The sequence below is a fragment of the Notamacropus eugenii genome, chromosome 3 (genome assembly GCF_028372415.1).
Source record: "Notamacropus eugenii isolate mMacEug1 chromosome 3, mMacEug1.pri_v2, whole genome shotgun sequence".
NCBI classification, from domain to species: domain Eukaryota; kingdom Metazoa; phylum Chordata; class Mammalia; order Diprotodontia; family Macropodidae; genus Notamacropus; species Notamacropus eugenii.
In genome coordinates this window covers 208,413,158-208,433,593 of record NC_092874.1, presented here as the reverse complement: position 1 = coordinate 208,433,593, position 20,436 = coordinate 208,413,158, and the positions used below count along the sequence as shown (strand labels likewise).

Here is a 20,436-nt window from a genome sequence, read left to right as displayed (position 1 = left end):
CTGGGAGACTTGAGAAGCTGATCTGAATTTCAGCCATGAGTATGGTCCTGGGATGAGGAAGAGCACTAGGATGTTCCTCCTGACAAAGGATTCAGAAGTCAAGCAATTGACTGTGATAATGCCCCCAAAAGGGAAAAAATATAAGACAACAGAACGTTACTTTCTTGGTGAACAAGTATTTCCTTCCATCCTTTCAGATGAGGAAGAACAATGCATATTGTCAGAAGAAGGCAACATATCTGTATCCAGGACCTCCAAAATGGATATGCAATAGGCTAAGGTCATGGAAGAGCTTGAAAAGCAAGTCAACAGCTTGCTAAAGGAGACCCAAAAAAATGTTGAAGAAAATAACACCTCTAAAAGTAGGATAACTCAATAGGAAAAAGATGTCCAGACACCCAATGAGGAGAAGAAGGCTTTAAAAGGCAGAATCAGCCAAATGGAAAAGGAGATTCAAAAGCTCTCTGAAGAAAATAGTCCATTAAAAATGAGAGTAGTGCTGAGGGAAGCTCATGACTATATCATAAACCAAGAAATTATAAAACAAAACCAAAAAAATGGAAAAATAAAAGATAATGTGAAATATCTCATTGGAAAAACAACTGACCTGGAAAATAGATCCAGGACAGCCAATTTAAAAATTATAGGACTACATGAAAGCTATAAGCAAAAAAAGAGCCTAGACATCATCTTTCTTAAGATTATCAAGGAAAACTGCCCTGATATTCTAGAACCAGAAGGCAAAATAAATATTGAAGGAAACCACTGATAACCTCCTGAAAGAGATCTGAAAAGAGAAACTCCTATTAATATTGTGGCCAAATATCAAGGTTCCCAGGTAAAGGAGAAAATATTGGAAGCAACTAGAAAGAAACAATTTGAATACTGTGGAAATACAATCAGAATAACATGGGATCTGGCAGCTTCTACACCAAGGGATCAAAGAGCTTAGAACAGGATATTGCAGAAGTCAAAGGAAATGGGATTAAAACCAAGAATTACCTACCCAGAAAAACTGAGTATAATACTTCAAGGTAAAAAATGGTCATTCACTGATATAGAGGACTTTCAAGTATTCATGATGAAAAGACCAGAGCTGAATAGAAAGTTTGACGTTCACACACAAGAATCAAGAGAAGCATGAAAAGGTAAACAAGAAAGGGAAATCACAAGGGACTTACTAAGGTTGAAGTGTTTATTTTCCTACATGGAAAGATAATATTTGTAAATTCTTGAGACTTTTCTCAATATTTTTGTAGTTAGAGGGATTATATACATATAAACAGAGGGAACAGGGTGAGTTCAATAGGAAGAGATGATATCTAAAAAAATAAAATTAAGAGGTGAGAGAGGAATGTATTGGGAGGAGAAAGGGAGAAAGGGAATGGGGCAAATTATCTCTCATAAAAGAGGTAAGAAAAAGCTTGTTCAATGAAGGGGAAAAGGGGGGAGGTGATAGGGGAAAAATGAAGCTTACTCTTATCATATCTGGCCTAGGGAGAGAATAACATGAACACTCAATTTGGTATGAAAATCTATCTTACACTGCAGGAGAGTAGAGGAGACAGGGATAGGTGGGATGTGGTGATGGAAGGAAGGGCAAATGGGAGGAGGGGGTAATTAGAAGTAAACACTTTTGAGAAGATACAAGGCAAAAGAGCAAAAAAGAATAAATGGGAGCAGAATAGGACGTAGGGAAATGCAGTTAGTCTTTCACAACATGACTTTTATGTAAGTCTTTTGCATAACTAGGCATCTATAACCCATACTGAATTGCTGACCTTCTCAGTGGAAATGGGTGGGGAGGGAGGAAGGGAGAGAAGTTGGAACTCAAAGTTTTAAAAATGAATATTAAAACAATGTTTACATGCAACTGTGAAATAAGAAATACAGGCAATGGGGTTTAGAAATCTATCTTGCCCTACAAGAAAATAGAAGAGATACGGGTAAGAGAAGAGAGGGGTGTGATGGAGGAGAGGGTAGATTGGGGGAAGAGGTAATCAGAATGCATGGTGTGTTGGGGTGGGAGCAGGGAGGAGATGGGGAGAAAAATTGGGACTCAAAATCTTGTGAAAATGAATGTTGAAAACTAAAAAGAAATAAATTTCTAATACTTTTCTAAAAGAAAATTATAAAGCTTATGCATAAACAAATGCATTGTCAAATATTTATCATTATCAAATATTTATCAGTTGTATATCAGATTCGGGACACATACAGATGCATAAACATGAGCAAATGTTTTTTGCCAAGTTTGGAGGAGACACACATCATTAGAAGTTGAACAAATTTAGGCAATATAAACTTGTTTTTTAGTAGTTGTTTATCAAATATGGGAGATGCACACACACACTTGACAAACTAGTGCATTCAGTGCTTATCCTACTATAGAGAAAGAGTCTACATAATATCTAAGTCACAAAATGGAAGCTTAAAACAAAATAGAATTGCTCATTGTAAGTTAACAAACATTCTCACTAAAAGGGAGATTCATATTAAGGAAGATCCAACAAAGGATGAGAAGAGTCATAACAACACATAGAGGAGAAAGTAAGGATCCAGGAGACAAAAGCGACCAATAGTCTAATAATAGTAAATACACAAATAAATAATGATAAATAATAGAGTCAGCTAATAAATCCCTCTGCCAAGTGTGTCCAAGTTTGGCACACACACAAAAAAAAACCAAGGCTTAAATATAATCATAAGAAATCTTTTAGAAAGGTCAAGAAATTTTCTCATACTGCAAAGTTTGCATTAAAATCACAGATCAAGGTGGGGTGGCAGATCCAAGATGGCACAGTGGAAAGATGGACCTGTAGAAGCTCACACACACACACACACACACACACACACACACACACACACACACACACACATAGACCATGAAATACCTGTAAGAAAGGACTCTAAACAAATCCTAGAGCAGCAGAAGCCACAAAATGACAGAGTGAGAGAGATTTTCAGCCTGAGGTATCCTGGAAGGCTGACAGCCAAGGTCCACCACACCAGTGTGGTGGGGAAGCACAGCCCATGGAGCGAAGTCCTGCCTTGGCTGCAAGGTACGGGCAGGGACAGGACAAGAGCAGGCCTCTGGGGCAGAATCCCTGGACAACGGCTGCGGTTCCCAGATCCTTCAAATTACAAATGCCAAAGGCAGCTTCAAAGGTCAGTGGCAAAGCTCTCCCACCTGAGTAAGAAGGGAATGAGGTCTGGCCCTGCTGGCAGCAGCAACTGCTGTGGCAGCATCCATTTGGGGAGCCCTCACCCTAAAGGGCATCGGGGAATTGAATGGCTGATCTGTATCTCAGCCCTGAGTGACTGTCCAGGGGTAAGGAAGAATGTTGGCATGGTGGAGATAGTGGAGGCTCTGGAGAGGGAACTCTGGTGGCAGATCATGGGCAGAAAAGAGTACCTGCAGATGCTCACAAATAAGAGCACAGATCAGGACAAGAGTAACTCCTCTTCCTTGATTGTGCCACCTTGGAGGAACTGAGAACTTACAGGTCCCTAGAGTATACCCTTCTCTTCACAAAGGACTCAAAAGTCAAGTAACTGACTGGGAAAAGTCCCAAAAGGGGGTGAAAATAAGATTGTAGTTGGCTACTTTCCTGGTGAACAGGTATTTTCTTCCAACCTTTCGGATGAGGAAGAAGAATACATACCAACAGAAGAAGACATAAAAGTCAAGGTTTCTGCACCCAAAATCGTGCAAATAAATATGCAATGGCCTCAGGCCATGGCAGAGCTCAAATAGGATTTTGAAAATCAAGGAAGAGAGGTGGAGGAAAAATTGGGAAGGGAAATGAGTGTGATGCAAGAAAATCATGAAAAGCAAGTCAACAGCTTGCTAAAGGAAAGCCCAAAAATGGTGAAGGAAATAACACCTTAAAAATAAACTAATTCAATTGGCAAAAGAGGTCCAAAAAGCCAATGAGGAAAACAATGCTTTAAAAAGCAGAATTAGTCCAATGGAAAAGGAGATTCAAAAACTCATTGAAGAAAATATTTCTTTAAAAATTGGAATGAAGCAGATGGAAGTCAATGACATTATGACAAACCAAGAAATTACAAAACAAAACCAAAGGAATGAAAAAATAGAAAATAATGTGAAATATCTCATTGGAAAAACAACTTACAAGGAAAATAGATCCAGGAAAGACAATTTAAAAATTATGGGACTACCTGAAAGTCATGATCAAAAAAAAGGAGCCTAGACATCATCTTTCATGAAATTATCAAAGAAATCTGCCCTGATATTCTAGAATCAGAGGACAAAATAAATATTGAAAGAATCCACCAATCACCTCCTGAAAGAGATTTGAAAAGAGAAATTCCTAGGAATGTTACAATCAAATTCCAGAGTTCCAGCTCAAGGAGAAAATATTGCAAGAAGCCAGAAAGAGAAGATGGCAGAGAAGAAAGACACACATATACAGGGTCTCCCCAAACAGCCTATAAAATACGTGTAGAGAGGGACTCTCAACAAATTCTGGAGCACCAGAAGTGGAGAACAACAGAGTGCAGGAGATTTCCAGCCCAAGGTGACCCGAAAGGCCCAAGGGAAACGTCCATTGCACCAAATGCAGAGCAGAGCCCAGTCAAGCCTTGGCCATGCAGCTGGCAAGCAGCCGTCAGGGGCAAAATCTCCAGTCGCAGAATTCCCAGTCCCAGCAGCAGCAGGTACGCAGATCCCTCAACCCACAGGCGCCAAAGGTCAGTGACAGGGTTTTTTCAGCTGACCAGGAAGGGAGAAGGGCCTTCCATAGCTTTGGCCTTAGGCAGCTGCTGCAGAGGCCAACCCTAAATGCACTGCAGAGGCCATATTGGTAGGTGCAGCAGCAGCTTCCACTGTTGGAGTGTAAAACCCCCTGAGGGCATGGACGATATGAGTCTTGCCTCGGGCCTGACTGGAGGCCCTGGGGGAGTTGGTCTTTGTCTCACAATGAATGGTGGCCCTGCCCCTCCAGCTTATCTGAAAATCAGCCCCCAGTGCTGACTTGGTGGAACTGAAGGCCAGGTGGCTGTGAAGAGGAAAATACTAAGATTCTGGGCACAAAAAATCCCTCTGTGTGTCCAGACCAGTGCACGCTTGATTGTGCCACCTTGGAGGAACTGAGATCTTACAGATTTCCAGAGTATACCCTACTCTTGACAAAGGACCCATAAGTCAAGGAACTGGTTGGAAAAAATGCCCAAAAAAGGGAAAAAAATAAGACTATAGAACGTTACTTTCTTGGTGAAAAGACAATTCCTCCCTTCCTTTCAGATGAGGAAGAACAATGCCTACCATCAGAGAAGGACATAAACTCAAGGCTTCTGTTTCCAAAACATCCAAAATAAATATTCAATGGGCTCAGGTCATGGAAGAGCTCAAAAAGGACTTTGAAAATCAAGTAAGAAGGGTGGAGGAAAAATTGGAAAGAGAAATGAAAGAGATGCAAGAAAAGAATGAAAAGCAGGTCAACACCTTGCTAAAGAGACCCAAAAAGATGATGAAGAAAATAACACCTTTAAAAATAGTCTTACTCAATTGACAAAAGAGGTTCAAAAAGCCAATGAAGAGTAGAATGATTTTACAAGCAGAATTAGCCAAATGGAAAAGGAGGTTCAAAAGCTCTCTGAAGAAAATTGTTCTTTAAAAATTGGAATGGAACAGATGGAGGCTAATGACTTTATGAGAAACCAAGAAATCACAAAACAAAATCAAAAGAATGAAAAAATAGAAGATAATGTGAAATATTTCATTGGAAAAATAACTGACCTGGAAAATAGATCCAGGAGAGACAATTTAAAAATTATGGGACTACCTGAAAGCTATGATTAAAAAAAGAGCCTAGACATCATCTTTCATGAAATTATCATGGAAAACTACCCTGATATTCTAGAAGCAGAGGGCAAAATCAATATTAAAATAATCCACCAATCACCTCCTGAAAGAGATCTGAAAGGAGAAACTCCAATGAATATTGTGGCCAAATTCCAGAGTTCCCAGGTCAAGAAGAAAATAATGCAAGCAGCTAGAAAGAAACAACTCAAGTATTGTGGAAATACAATCAGGATAACACAAGATATAGTGGCCTCTACACTAAAGGATCGAAGGGTGTGGAATATTATATTCCAGAAGTCAAAGGAACTAGGACCAAAACCAAGAATCACCTACCCAGCAAAACTGAGTGTAATATTTCAGGGGGAAAAAATGAAATTTCAATGAAATAGAGGACTTTCAAGCATTCTTGATGAAAACACAAGAGCTGAAAAGAAAATATGACTTTCAAACACAAGAATGAAGAGAAGCATGAAAAAGTAAACAGCAAAGAGAAGTCATAAGTACTTACTAAAGTTGAACTATATACATTCCTACAGGGAAAGACAATATTTATAACTCTTGAAACTTTTTTCAGTATCTGGCTAGTTGGTGGGATTACACACACACAAACACACACACACACAAACACAAAGAGCAGAGGGTAAATTGAATAGGATTGGATCATATTTTAAAGCAATAAAATTAAGCAGGGAGAGAGAATATATTGGGAGGAGAACGGGAAAAATGGAATGGGGCAAATTATCTCTCATAAAAGAAGCAAGAAAAAGACTTTTCAGTGGAGGGAAAAGGGGCGGAGGTGAGAGAAAAAAACAAGCTTACTCTCATCACATTCGACTGAAGGAAGGAATAAAATACACACTCATTTTGGTGTGAAAACCTAACTATCTTACAATACAGGATAGTAGGGGAGAAGGGGAGAAGCAGGGTGGGGGGATAATGGAAGGGAGGGCAGTGGGAGGAGGGAGCACTCTTGGGGAGGGATAGGATCAAAAGAGAGAATAGAAGAAACAGGGGGCAGAAAAGGAGGGAGGGAAATATAGTTAGTCTTACACAGCACAACTATTATGGAAGTCATTTGCAAAACTACACAGATATGGCCTATATTCAGTTGCTTGCTTTCCCAAAGGGAATGGGTGGGGGAAGAGAAGCTGGAACTCAAAGTCTTAGGAACAACTGTTGAGTATTGTTCTTGCAACTAGGAAATAAGAAATACAGGTAATGGGGTATAGAAATTTATTTTGCCCTTCAGGACAAAGAGAATATAGGGATAAGGGAAGGGAGAGATGTTAGAAGGGAGGACAGATTGGTGATAGGGGTAGTTAGAATGCTTGGTGGTTTGGGGTGGAGGGGAGGGGAGAAATGGGAAGAAAATTTGGAACCCAAAATTTTATGGAAATGAAAGTTGAAAACTTAAACAAACAAATAAATAAATAAGACTAAAAAAAAAAGAAACTAGAAAGAAACAATTCAAGTATTGTGGAAATACAATCAGGATAACACACTATTTAGGAGCTTCTACACTAAGGGATCCAAAGGCTTGGAATACAATATTCCAGAAGTCAAAGGAATTAAGATTAAAACCAAAAATCACCTATCCAGCAAACGGAGTATAATACTTCAGGGGAAAAAATGGTTATTCAATGAAATAGAGGACTTTTAAGCATTCTTGATGAAAAGACCAGAGGTGAATAAAAAATTTGACTTTCACACACTAGAATCAAAAGAAGCATGAAAAGGTAGACAGGAAAGACAAATCATAAGGGACTTACTAAAGTTGAGTTGTTTATATTCCTACATGGAAAGGTAATATTTGTAACTCTTGAAACTTTTCTCAGTATTTGGATATTGGAGGGATTACACACACACACACACACACACACACACACATATAAATACATATATAGACAGAGAGCATAGGGAGGGTTGAATAGGAAGGTATCTAAAAAAATAAAATTAAGGGGTGAGAGAGGAATGTACTGGGGGGAGAAAGAGAGAAATGGAATGGAGCAAATTATCTCTCATAAAAGAGGCAAGAAAAAGCTTTTTTCAGTGGGGGGTAATGGGAGAGGTGAGAGGGAAAAAGTGAAATTTACACTTATCACATTGGCTTAAGGAGGGAATAACATGCACACTCAATTTGGTATGAAAATCTATCTTACACTACAGGAAAGTACGGGGGAAGGGAAAAAGTGGGGTGAGGGGATAATAGAAGGGAGGGCAAATGGGAGGAGGGAGTAATTAGAAATAAACACTTTTGGAGAGGGACAAGATCAAAAGATAGAATAGAATAAACAAGGGGCAGGATAAGGTGGAGGGAAACATAGTTAGTCTTACACAACATGACTATTGTGGAAGTCATTTGCAAAATTGAACATATATAGCCTACAGTGAATTGCTTTCCTTCTCAGTGGAGATGGGTGGGAAGGAAGCAAGGCAGTGAAGCTGTAACTCAAAGTTTTAGGAGCAAATGTTGAGAATTGTTTTTTACACAACTGGGAAATAAGAAATACAGGTAATGGTGTATAGAAATTTAACTTGCTCTACAAGACAAGAGAAGATGAGGATGAGAGAAGAAAGGGTTGTGACAGAAGGGAGGGCAGATTGGGGAAAGGAGTATTCAGAATACACAGCATTTTGGGGTGCATGGAGAGGAGAGATAGGAAGAATATTTGGAACTCAAAATGTTGTGGAAATGAATGCGACAAACTAAAAATAAAGAAAAACATAAAAAAATAAAATTACAAGTCAATAATAGATTATAATGTCAATATAGAGAAAATGAGTCAAAGATACATTTATCATGTTAGAGTATAACAAGTAGTAATTTACCGCTCAAGGCCTCCAATATGTAAATAAGTTACTGCAAATCACAATAATGCCCCCCAAAATAAATTATTAGGACAGGTCAATCACATTGACACAATTGTTAGTATCTTCTGATACCTCACAGTGTGTGATAACACATGGGCATTTGTCCCATAGACCGTTTGTCTTGATCAAAACTATGAACTTTTAAAGTCAGAATCTACAAAATGCTGCCAAGACTAAGGTCTTTCTTGATTTTTAATTTTACCTTGATAATTTTGACTTTCACTTCATGTTTCAACAATCCTCTTTCTTCTGTTTAACTAGCACAACAAAGGACATCTCAAACTTCAGACATTTCAGCATATACCTCTTCTTTGTTCTAGATTAAACCCTTTGGCATCGAAATGGAAAAGGAGTCAATCAATATCACACAAATTACAATTACCATATAGAGGCAAAGAATTAAAAATTCAGGTTCAATGGCATAATCAAGGAATATAAAAATAAAATCAAAACAGGATTTAAAACTCAACTGTCTGTCTTCCTGGGATTTTATCTCCTGCTTTCTAATGTAAACAAATAAATTGTGAATATGCTCAGATGTATCAAGAATGTGAGTATAGCCTATTCTCCTTATTAAGATACATATTCCACCACCTTAGCTAGGATGAAATTCAGAACCAATCAGTCTTGGAGGGCTGTTGTTCTGACAGCAATCACCATTGCAGGAAATATTTCTAGCAAAGTATTATGAGCATAATATATTTTTAAAATATTCTTGCTTAGAGATTATTCTTAACATCAAATGAAACCTGAAGGAAGTTGTGTGTCATTGTTTTTAATGGATTTGGACAACGACAATCAATAAAATTTCTATTCTTTTCAGAGTAATTTAAATAGGGAGCAATATCTTTTAATCTGTATTAATTTCTCATAGTAATTAAGAGCATGTGAGTGGTTGGAAAAAAGAGAATACATCCATTATCTAGGAACATTCAAAACTTTACAAAACCAGAGGGAAACATCCTCATATTTATTTTCAGGATGCAATGGTCTTCTTGTCCAAAACATCTGCCTTATTCTGATACTGTCAAATAAGACAGATCAGTCTACTGAAGAATTGATAAAAATATTACTAACCACATCTAGTTTTTGAGCTAGGAGCAAGGTAAAGGCCTTCTTCCTTCTCTAGATGTGCTAAATGACCTCCAAGATACCTTCCAGTTCTAAATTTATAATCTTATGATTCTTTCAGACTAGAAAAGAAATTCCATACTAATTACAGAATGTATGAAATATGTAGGAGTCTAGCTATCAAGATACACAAAAATTACATAACTATAGCTATAAAATTTCTTTGCAGAAATATAGACATAAATAAATGAAGAGATAATCTTTGCTCTTGGTTAGGTCATGTCAACAGAATAAAAAAGGCAATGCTACCCAAATTAATTTTCTTATTCTGTGCCACATCAATCAAACAACCAAAGGATTACTTTATGGAGCTTAAAAAATAAAAGAAAAATTCATAAGAAAGAAAAAAAGCAAGAATGTGAAAAGAAATTGAAAGGAAGTGAGGAGTGGAGTTTACTAGTACTAGACCTCAAACTATTCTACAAAGCAGTAAACATCAAAAAACAATTTGATAAGGGTTTAAAAAGAAAAGAAAAGTTAATGAGCTGTATCATCAAGTCAATATTCACAGCACTGGTGGCGACTATGAATATGCCAGCATAGTTTTCAAGTGCAAAGTGTAAAAGACTCTCCATATAGAAGGTAGAAGAAAAATATTTATTCAGACACAGCAAGCCAAATTCCAGAACCAGAAAGCTAAATCTGTCATGGTGACCAAGAAATTAATAAACATGATCACTGCAGCAGGCAAAGCCATTCCCAACCCTCCCCACCTCTGCCAGGGCCTTCTCACAAGTCAACACTCATGAGCCTGAGCCTTGCCATGCCTGCCTGCCTGCCTGCATCTTCTCTCCCCTGACCCTTACTTCCTCCCATTTCTGCTCCACCCTTCCTGTTTCAGCTGTTCACCCATCTCCTCCCGGCACATATGACTTAGGTTTCCACGTGATTTAAGCAGGTCACATGTGCCTATTAATGAATGAGAAAGATCTTTCCATTTAAATTGCTATTACTTGAACACAACAGATTAGAAACACATTCTAGAGAAGCAAATGAAAATAGTAGCCTAATATTTGATAAAGCCAAAACTACTGAGGTAAAAACACTCTTTGGACAAAATCCTCTGGGAAAACTGGCAACCCTGTCTCTCTTACATCCAGTTCACATACAAGTCAAGACATCATCTGTTATGTCCTTGGTCCTCTTGGAAAACAAAGGATGATCAACAGCAATAGAATAGGATCAATTAATTGTTTTTAAAAAAATCTGTTTTTAAACCAATATCTCTAAGAAAGAACTGAAATCTATAACAAATTGGGAATTGATATAAATATGTAAGAAATAAAACCACTGTACAATTGAATAATGGTCAAAGGATATGAACAGGGTTTTCTTTAGGGATGAAATTCAACATACCTTCAGCCCTTAGTACAGTGTCTGGCACATAGTAGGCAATTAATAAGTATTTATTGATCTATTGACCTTTTGGGGAATGACTGAACAAGTCACGGCATAGGAATGAAATAGAATATTATTATGAAAGGGACAGCTTCAAAGAAACCTGGGAAGAGATGTATGAACAGATGCACAGTGAATTGAGCAAAACCAGGAGTATTCTGTCTATCTTAATCACAACATTGTAGAGGATAAAAACTTTTGAAACACTTTGGAACTTTAATCAGAATAATGATGTACCTCTTGGCATAGATTCAGAATTAAAACATATACATTTAAGACACAAATTTAATATACTTGAAGGTACTTCTGTTTCAAGAGAGAAGTTTCATTGGAGGGGGTAATTTTTTGAAAAATACTTTGTAAGAGAGAGAGTAACAAAATAGAAAGAAGAAAGAAAATAGTAACAACGAATCATTTAAAAACAAAAAAAAACAGCCAAAAGGGAACATACGCAATCAGTTCATCCTACTGTATCAAATTTAATACATTTTAAAAGAAAAATTATCTCTAATAGATTCACAGCTTCACGAAAAATTCAGATTTTCTAGCCTTGTCTGTATATGCAAATATTTAGATTTGTTAATCATTTTCTAATTCATAATTTAAATCCCTTTCAAAGAAACACGAAATCATCTTAAAGTCTGCAAAGCCATTTGGAAATTGAAATCCAGGTGAATGCGAACAAGTCTTCAAAGACATGGCCAATAGTATCACACATGCAGATGTTGCCGGCCTTTAAAGATCTAAGTAAGCCTTTTGTCCTGCACACAGAGGCTAGCCTGGAAGATTTGAAACTGTCCTACACCCAGAAAGTTATGATCAACAGAAACCAATTTAATTTCCCAGCAGAGAAATGATGCACAAATCCATTTTGAAAAGCAACCAAGAGATAGAATTCTAAGAAGAAACTTTGGAGTTTAAGAAACACAAGTTAGCAGAAATATAGCAAATTAACCCTACATAGTTGTTGAAACATTAGGGAACTTTTCTGTTTACAAAATAGTTCCAGAGGGTGCAAAGGACTCAGTTAAGACTATTCATCATAAACACTTATTGTCTATAAAAGTGCTACTTCCACTTTCTAAAGAGCAGATGGAAGAAAAGTAATAGATATTTACCTCAATGAACTCTGCCCAAAAGAGACTGCCCATTGGTTGTACTAAGACTCTCTGAAACAGATACTGCTTCTGCATATCATGTTTTCAGGACTTCAGAAACCTGACAATCTTGCCTTAAAGCCTAAAAGCAATTCTTTTTTTGCCTAAAACTTCACCTAGAGGTACGATTAAAACAAGATAACACACAGGTCAAGAATATACTGATACTCAGTCTGGCCCTTCTTGTATGTTCAGGTTTGGGAAAGTAGGCCTATATGGTTATGATGAGGATGATCAGCTCAGGTATAAGGGTGAAGAGGGTAGCAGGTGTGTTGATGATGTATTTTTGCTTATTGTTAATGCAATTTTGCTTCTTAATGGAAGATCTTTCCCATCCATTAACAGCCCCTTGTGATTTGCCCCAGTCACATGGAAGTCTGAGTCACATGCAGCTTGTGGTGGGAAGAACTTGCTGAATAGGTGGAACAGGAAAGTGTGGAGCAGGAAGAGGCAGAGCTGGAGCAGGCCTGAGAGGAAGTTGGTCAGGCTAGTCAGAGCTGGGAACGACTCAGTCAAGAAGACAATTGACTGTGAGTGAGAGAAGGGCATGTTACTTAGGGGATCCTGTTTGTGAGGAGGCATGATAATGTGTATAGACTTCTTGGTTACTATGAGGGATTTTTTTGTTGCTACAATGGATTTGACTTTCTGGTGTTGGGATTTGGCTTTCTGGTGTCTGAATAAATGTTTTTCTTCTGCCTTTTATATGGAGAGTCTGTTATACTTTCTGATTCAAAACTATGCCAACATATTCATTGTCACTGTTGGTCCTGTGAATATCGTTTTGTTTATATAGTGGGTCATAAAATCAGTGAACTCATTAGACCTGTGACCAAACTATCGTCAGATGTTATAGGTGAACAGGAAGTAATTACACATATAGATAAACACCAATACTAGGGTTTGACCTAAAATCTCTTACACATCAATACTTACGTTTATTGATGCACTTGATAATTACTGCATGATTGAGTTATGTTTCTGTTTCATTATTATTATTATGCTTGTTTGTTTTTGTACTTGTGTTACTCTTATAGTATAACATCATCCTTCAGGTAGGTATGTGCTGTTCTATTTTTTCTTTATTTGCATATAACCTATTGATTACATTTATAATGGTTTTTATGCATCTGGTGATATTGTTGTGGCTTGTTAGGTTTTTTTTGGCTGTTTATGGTAATTTCTTGTATTCAGGGAATGTGCAAGCACCTTCTTCATTTAAACATTTACTTACTGAAGCAAGTCAAGAGATACTTTGTATTCTGCATGTATTGTTCATGTGCATTTGCATTGAAAATTACCAAAGGAAGATTATCTGGGATTCTGGAATAATTAATCTTGTCATATTAAAGTATTGATGTTTCTTTCAATGCTATTTGTGTATAATGGAAGATTTCAGCTATGACCTAGTTGATTTTTATAAGGAGACTGCAAAATTTTTGGCCCTGTATAAGCCTCCTGCTACAGAGAGAAACTCTTCCCTAAACCCCTTGCATTTCCTTCAAGAAGTTGGTGGGAGTGAGAGAAGGAGTAAGGTAGAGAAGGGGATTTGCATCTAAGGAAGAAGTTCTGGGATCCAGCCCTGCTCCTGCCTGCCACCTCATTCTTCTATGTTCCTCAAAGGGAGACACACTCACATTAAATTATTTATATGCCTTACAGATGGATTTCCTCCCCCTTGAATGTTACATTAATAACTCCTGTGCTTCCACATATTAGACACTGATCTCCAGTCATGAAGTGTCATGATGACTTTATTCTGGTATTCAGAACTTACCACAATATTCTAGCTGGTGTGTGATCAAGGCAGAGTATGCTATGTCACTAAGCTTCTACCAACATAGTTTAATGTCAGTTACCTTTTGTTAGTGTCATTTCATGTCACACAATAATGTGTTGAATATTGACTGCAGCCAATAAACACAAAAGCCAGAGAAGGAGGAGGAAGGGGAAGAGAAGGGAATAAGCATTTATATAGCATCCACCATGTGCCAGGCACAGTACTAAGCACTTTACATGCAAACAGGTGTCCTCATATTTCAATAGAGAAGGATAAAATGGAAAACAAAAAGAATATAGAGTTGATTAATCTTTGGAGAAATAGGAATACTAATTCACGGATGGAGGAATTGTCAACTGCTCCAAACATTCTGGAGAACAATTTGGATCTATGCCCAAGGGAGATAAAGTAATACCACTACTAGGTCTGAACCCCAAAGAGATCAAAGAAAAGGGAAAATGATCCATATGTGCAAAAATATTTATAGCAGCTCTTTTTGTGGTAGCAAAAATTGGAAAGTGAGGGGATGCCCATCAACTGGAGAATGGCTGAACACATGTGGTTGTGATGGAATACTATTGTCCTAAGAAATGACAAGTAGGATGGTTTCAGAAAAACCTGAGCAAACTTATATGAACTGATGTGAAGGGAAATGAGAAGAACCAACAGAATATTGTATTCAGTAGCAGCAATAGTCTAATGATGATCAATAAATTAATTTCTCCTTTCAATAAAATAACCCAGACATTTCCAAAGCACTTAGGATGAAAAATGCTATTCACATCCAGAGAGAAAACTGATGAAATCTGAACGCAGAATAAGGCACATTTTTGTCTTTAATTTTTTTTCCTTTTTTCTTTCTTTTTACAACATACCTAATATGGGAAATATGTTTTACATGATTTCAGATGTATAACTGATATCACAATGTTTGAATTCTTAAGGATTGGGTGAGGTATACAAGAGAGGTAAAAAAACATAAAACCATAATATTTAAAAATCAATAATATTTTTTTAAAAGAAGATAAAATCAAAAGTCTTATACACTGTTAGCTAGTTTGTTTGCATTTTTTTTTACCATCAGTAAGTCAGTAGCTAATTTTTTACCACGAGGAAGTGAGACTTATCTTTGCTTCAAAATCTGAGCCAAAGTTAATTCACATACATTTACTTAGAAATTGTATATCCTTTTAACTTACATACTATTTGCCAAGAAGAGTGATTGCTAAAGCTGGAATCTTGAAATGGAATTGGGTCAATGATATAAAGACTCTGTTTTTCAAAATAAGAAACTGTAACCTTCAGTTATATGGGATTGGCTTCTTTTTGCTTTTTTATGAATTTTTTTTTCCTTTCTGCATGCAAAAAAAAAGAGAGAAAGAAAAGAGAAAGAAAGAGTGGACACAGAGGGAGAAGCGCTCAGAACAAAGACTTTGGTACAATTCTGCTTAGGGGGAGGAAAGTATATTATGATTCAGTAAGTGGAAAGAAGCATCAGAGAGGTAGAAGAAAAAAACATGAGGCAGCAGTGCCAGGAAAAACCAAGAATAGGGAATCTAGGAACAAGTGAAGGTTGCTGCTACAGCGAGATCAAGAAGGAAAAGAATTGTGAACAGATTTGGCAATTAAGAGATAACCGATAAACTACACAGATATGACTTATATTGAATTGCTTGCCTTCCCAAAGGGAATGGGTGAGGAGGGAGGGATGAAGAGAAGCTGGAACTCAAAGTTTTAGGAACAGCTGTTGAGTATTGTTCTTGCAACTAGGAAATAAGAAATACAGGTAATGGGGTATAGAAATTTATCTTGCCCTTCTGGACAAAAGAGAAGATGGGGATAAGTGAAGGGAGGGATGTTAGAAGGGAGGACAGATTGGTATAGCGGTAATTAGAATGCTTGGGATTGGGATGAGGGGAGGGAAGAAATGGGGAGAAAAACTGAAACCCAAAATTTTGTGGAAATGAATGTTGAAAACTTAAATTAAAAAAAAAGAAAGATAACTAATGACCATAGAAAACATTGTTTCAGTTCAGTGATGAGGGCAGAGACCAAAGTAAAAGTTTTTAAGAAGTGAGTTAATAATGCATAAGTAAATATGAACATGGATGATGTTGATTTTGTTTTCCCTAAGAATACTCTAATGATGTTCAACTGTAAAAAACTTGATTCCTCTGATCAAGATAATGATCCAGGACAAATCCAAAGGATCCATGATGAAAATGCTATACACTTCCAGAGAAAAAACAGATGAATGCTGTGTGTAGGTTCAAGTGTACTATTTTTTTACTTTCTTTATATTTCTCACCAAAGGAAGTCAAAGGAAGGGAGAATATAGAGGAAGAAAATATGGTCAGTGGTAGCAACTGCTACAGCACACAGTAGTGTGCTGCCAGTATGAAGAGGTGGGATGGAACTACAATTATCCCTTCTGCATCTTGCGAGTTAGTGGCATTGGTACCCCCTTGATGTGGATAATCTGTGTAAAAATTTTCAACTGTCAATGTCTAGCAGAGAAGTCTGAATTATTATGGTATTAAAAATAAAATATATTGATATTATACAATATTATACATACACTTGAAGCATTTCTGAATTTTCAGTGTCGTCTGAAGTTTCCACAAAACTCCCCAACAATTTCCATTTAATTTCTTATGCCAATCCCAGGTAAATCAAAACTGTGATAGGGCAAGTCATGATGATGTGGAAGGGATAACTATAGATTATATCTTACATACCAAGCTAAAGAATTAATTTTATTTGGCAGGCAAAAAAATCACTGATGGATTTTGAGCATAGCAATTACTTAAATTGATTTGTACCTAAGGGAGATAATTTACATAAAAGTGTAAAGAATGGATTGGAGGGGAACAGAAGGGAAAAAGGAGGTGAGTACAGACTGACACTACATAGCTCCCATACAATGAGGTTTGTTCCAGCAATTATATGGTAAAGAGAGAATACAAGAAAAATAGTGGTGCCTATCCTTAAGATATCTTAGTGTTCTATTGTATAATCTAGCCATGTTAACAGATTACACACTCATGAAACAAGTCAAATATATTTGTGAAGCAAGAGGTGGGCAAGTACAGACGAAGAGAACTCAATACATACTGAATTACAAAAGTTCTGGGAAATCCAGACTGAACGACAGAGGAAATTATCAAATGCTCAAATATGCCAAGTCCTATGCTAGAGCTGGTAGAATTACAAATAGAAAAGTGAGACAGTTATTTCCTACAAGGAGCTTTCATCATGTTGGGGAAAGAGGACAATATAGGGGAGTTGTGGCCAGAGAAGGCCAGTTTTGTTTTGAAAGTCACAGAAATGGTGAGTGGATACTGATTCAATCAATTTTTTGGTAAACTATCTAGTGTTTTCTAGTGATCCAAAATATCATCTGTAAAAGTGTATATTCCCTAAGTTTCTTTTGATATTACTGCTGTAGACAGCATTTCTATCACTACCTTGAATAGTAATGGACATCCATGCTTTACCTCCTTGCTTTATGATCCTTAATGGAAAAACCCCATTACAGATAATGTTGGCTCTTGGTTTTATGTAGATATTACTTATCATTTTAAGGAAAGATTCATTTATTACTTTACTTGCTAGTATTTTTTAATAGGAATGGATGTTGGGGCTTATAAAAAGCTTTTTCTACATCTGCTGAAACAATCATATGTTCAATTACACTTATAACTTGCCTAATATAACTGGTAAAAATCCCACCTGGTCAGTGTAAAATCTTTGAGAAATGTTTCCATAGTCTCCTTGCTAACATTTGTTTCAGGGTTTACCCCTCCCATATTGTCTATTCTTGGTTTAAATACTAAGATCATATTTTTCATAGAAGGAATTTGGTAGGACCCATTTTTCCTATGTTTTTCTTGAACAATAATATTGGAATGAATTGATATAATCCCCAAAGCATTCCATAAAATCCTAAGGTTTTTTGGGGAGAGAGAATTCATTTATGGCTTGTTCAATACACATATATAAATATATACACATATATACATATGTGTGTATACATACTATTACGTTATTTAAGACCTCTATTTCTTGGTCTGTTAATCTGGGCATTTCACATTTTTGTAAATAATCATATTTCTTTTAGACTGTAATTTTAATCTGCATATAACTCAGCAAAATATTTCTTACCTATTTCTTGATTCATTGTGAAGCCACTTTTTTCATTTTTGATACAGGTGATCTGAATTTCTATCTTTTCAAAAACTGAGTTGGTTAAGATTATATTTTATTGGTTTTTCAGGATGAAAAAAACACAGTTTATAGTCCTATATTTATTTGTTACTTTCAGTTTTGTTAGTCTCATCCTTGATTTTCAGGATGTCTATTCTGGGGTCTAATTGGACATTTTTACCTTATTGGTTTTACAAGGATTTCTTTAAGTATATGCTCAGTTCATTAATCTACTCTAAAAGTGCTTTGGCTTCATCTCCAATATTTTGGTAGATTGTCTTGTTCTAATTATCTTTAATGAAGAGAAGGGAAGGAGAAATAAGCATGCATATAGTATCTCCTACATCCCAGGCACTATGTTTGGTGCTTTACAAATATTTCATTTCATCCTCCAACAATCCATCAGTGTAGGTGTTGTTATCTCCATTTTATAAATGAAAAAACTAAGGCAAATGTAAGTTAAATGACTCACCTAGGATTATACATGTAGTAAGTATCTGAGACTAGATTGCAACTTGAGTCTTTCTGACTCCAGGTTGGTATTACACCCACTGTGCCACTTTGCTCCCTCAATGAAATTAGCGATTTTTTTTGTATGGTTTGTTCTTTCAGCCACCCATTCTTTAAGACAAGCTATTTAGTCCACAATTAAATAATTTTTTCATTGTCCTTTGTTAAATATTTTTATTGCATCAGAGTCCATTAAAAATGCATTTGTTTTTCTACATTTATTTGTGAACTTTTGATTCCCAAATATATGATCAAATTATGAAATTACTATATGCAATTGAATTATATCTATACTCCTTTCCATTTTCATTCAGCAATCTCCAGAGGTGCATGATATTCAACTGTTAAAAATTCTATTCAAGTCTTTAACTTCTCATTTGTTTAAGTTTTTGCTTATATTTATCTAGGTCAGAGGGAAATAAACTGAGGTAGTGGACTCAGATGTGTGTTATAAGTGGGGCATGTTGTAGAATTTCTCAATCTTTTGGATTCAGGCTCTCTTGGGAAAGTTTCACCCACCAGGCCATCCTTGGACTGGAGGGTAAATTAAATAGAAATGAGATTGGCACAATAAGGAAGACATGTGATGGAATGGGAAATTGTTATTGCATACTTTGAACTTAGTCCTATGTGGCTGAGAGACCAAACCTGTTGCTTAGAGAACAGATTTTGGTTAACTCCAGACTGCAAGTTACACTGACTAGAAATCTTCCAATAGAGGCATATCCATAGATGGGTATAAGGAGCTTTCTCCTTTTATACATCTTGATAAACCTGTGTGTCTTGTTTGAAAACTGCCTCTGTGCTGACCAATCAACTGTTGTTTCCTTCTTCCTTTTTTGAATCTTATATAATCCTATAATACTGGCAAGGATTTGTAGCAGCAGATCACTTTTTTTCACCTCTCCCCCCTACTAGATGACTTCATAAACTTTTTTTTAGTTCTTGGTTTCTACTCTGTCAAAATGTGTGGTGTCACAAATGGGATCTCTCATGTTCAATTTGACAAGCCCAAACAAGGACAGAACTGACCTAGATGGGCTCACTCTGTATGATGAGAATGGGGTGTTTAATCTTAGGGATCCAATGGAATGCAATATTTGTTCCCTTGCTTGAAATCTATGTAATGTAGGGGGCTGTGTGACACACTGACTCAGAATTTTCTCAGAGTAGGCTTAGAACAAGCCTAGTCACCCCCTTCAGTAAATGAGTAGTCCTCTAAAATTGATTACCTAAGGAGTCCAGAGGCAATGCTGCCACTTGTTAGATTTGACCATTAATACTGTCTCAATCTTTATCGGTTTTCATTCTTTTTTCCTCTCCCTGTATTTCTCTCAATTTTCCTCCCCCTGTATTTCTCTCAACCCTCCGGCAGTCATTAGAAATACACTAGATACCTGTGTCTAGTGGCAACCACCTTGACATTCAGGTGAGTATGGCACTGTGATCCAGGACACAGATGTAAAGGCCACCAGTTGAACCATGTGACCTGCCCAGAGGCAATCTTTTATGAGATATTTGTGTTGTGCTTTCCCATGTTCTAATATTCCTTT

The 20,436-nt window shown here is 36.7% G+C and overlaps 1 protein-coding gene across 2 annotated transcripts in view; it reads right to left on the bottom strand.

Moving 5' to 3' along the window:
* The window catches only part of LOC140533865 (prostaglandin-E(2) 9-reductase-like), a 148,554-nt gene that overhangs the window by 61,903 nt on the left and 66,215 nt on the right, over positions 1–20,436 (bottom strand). Inside the window, exon 9 of one of the 2 annotated variants that reach the window (XM_072654194.1) lies at positions 9,008–9,029. The exons of the other annotated variant lie outside the window; for it this stretch is intronic. Within the exon in view, the coding sequence (XP_072510295.1) occupies positions 9,023–9,029 (7 nt within the window). The 3' untranslated portion in view covers positions 9,008–9,022. Of the gene's footprint in view, positions 1–9,007; positions 9,030–20,436 lie in introns of those variants that run through there. 2 annotated transcript variants of the gene reach the window in all.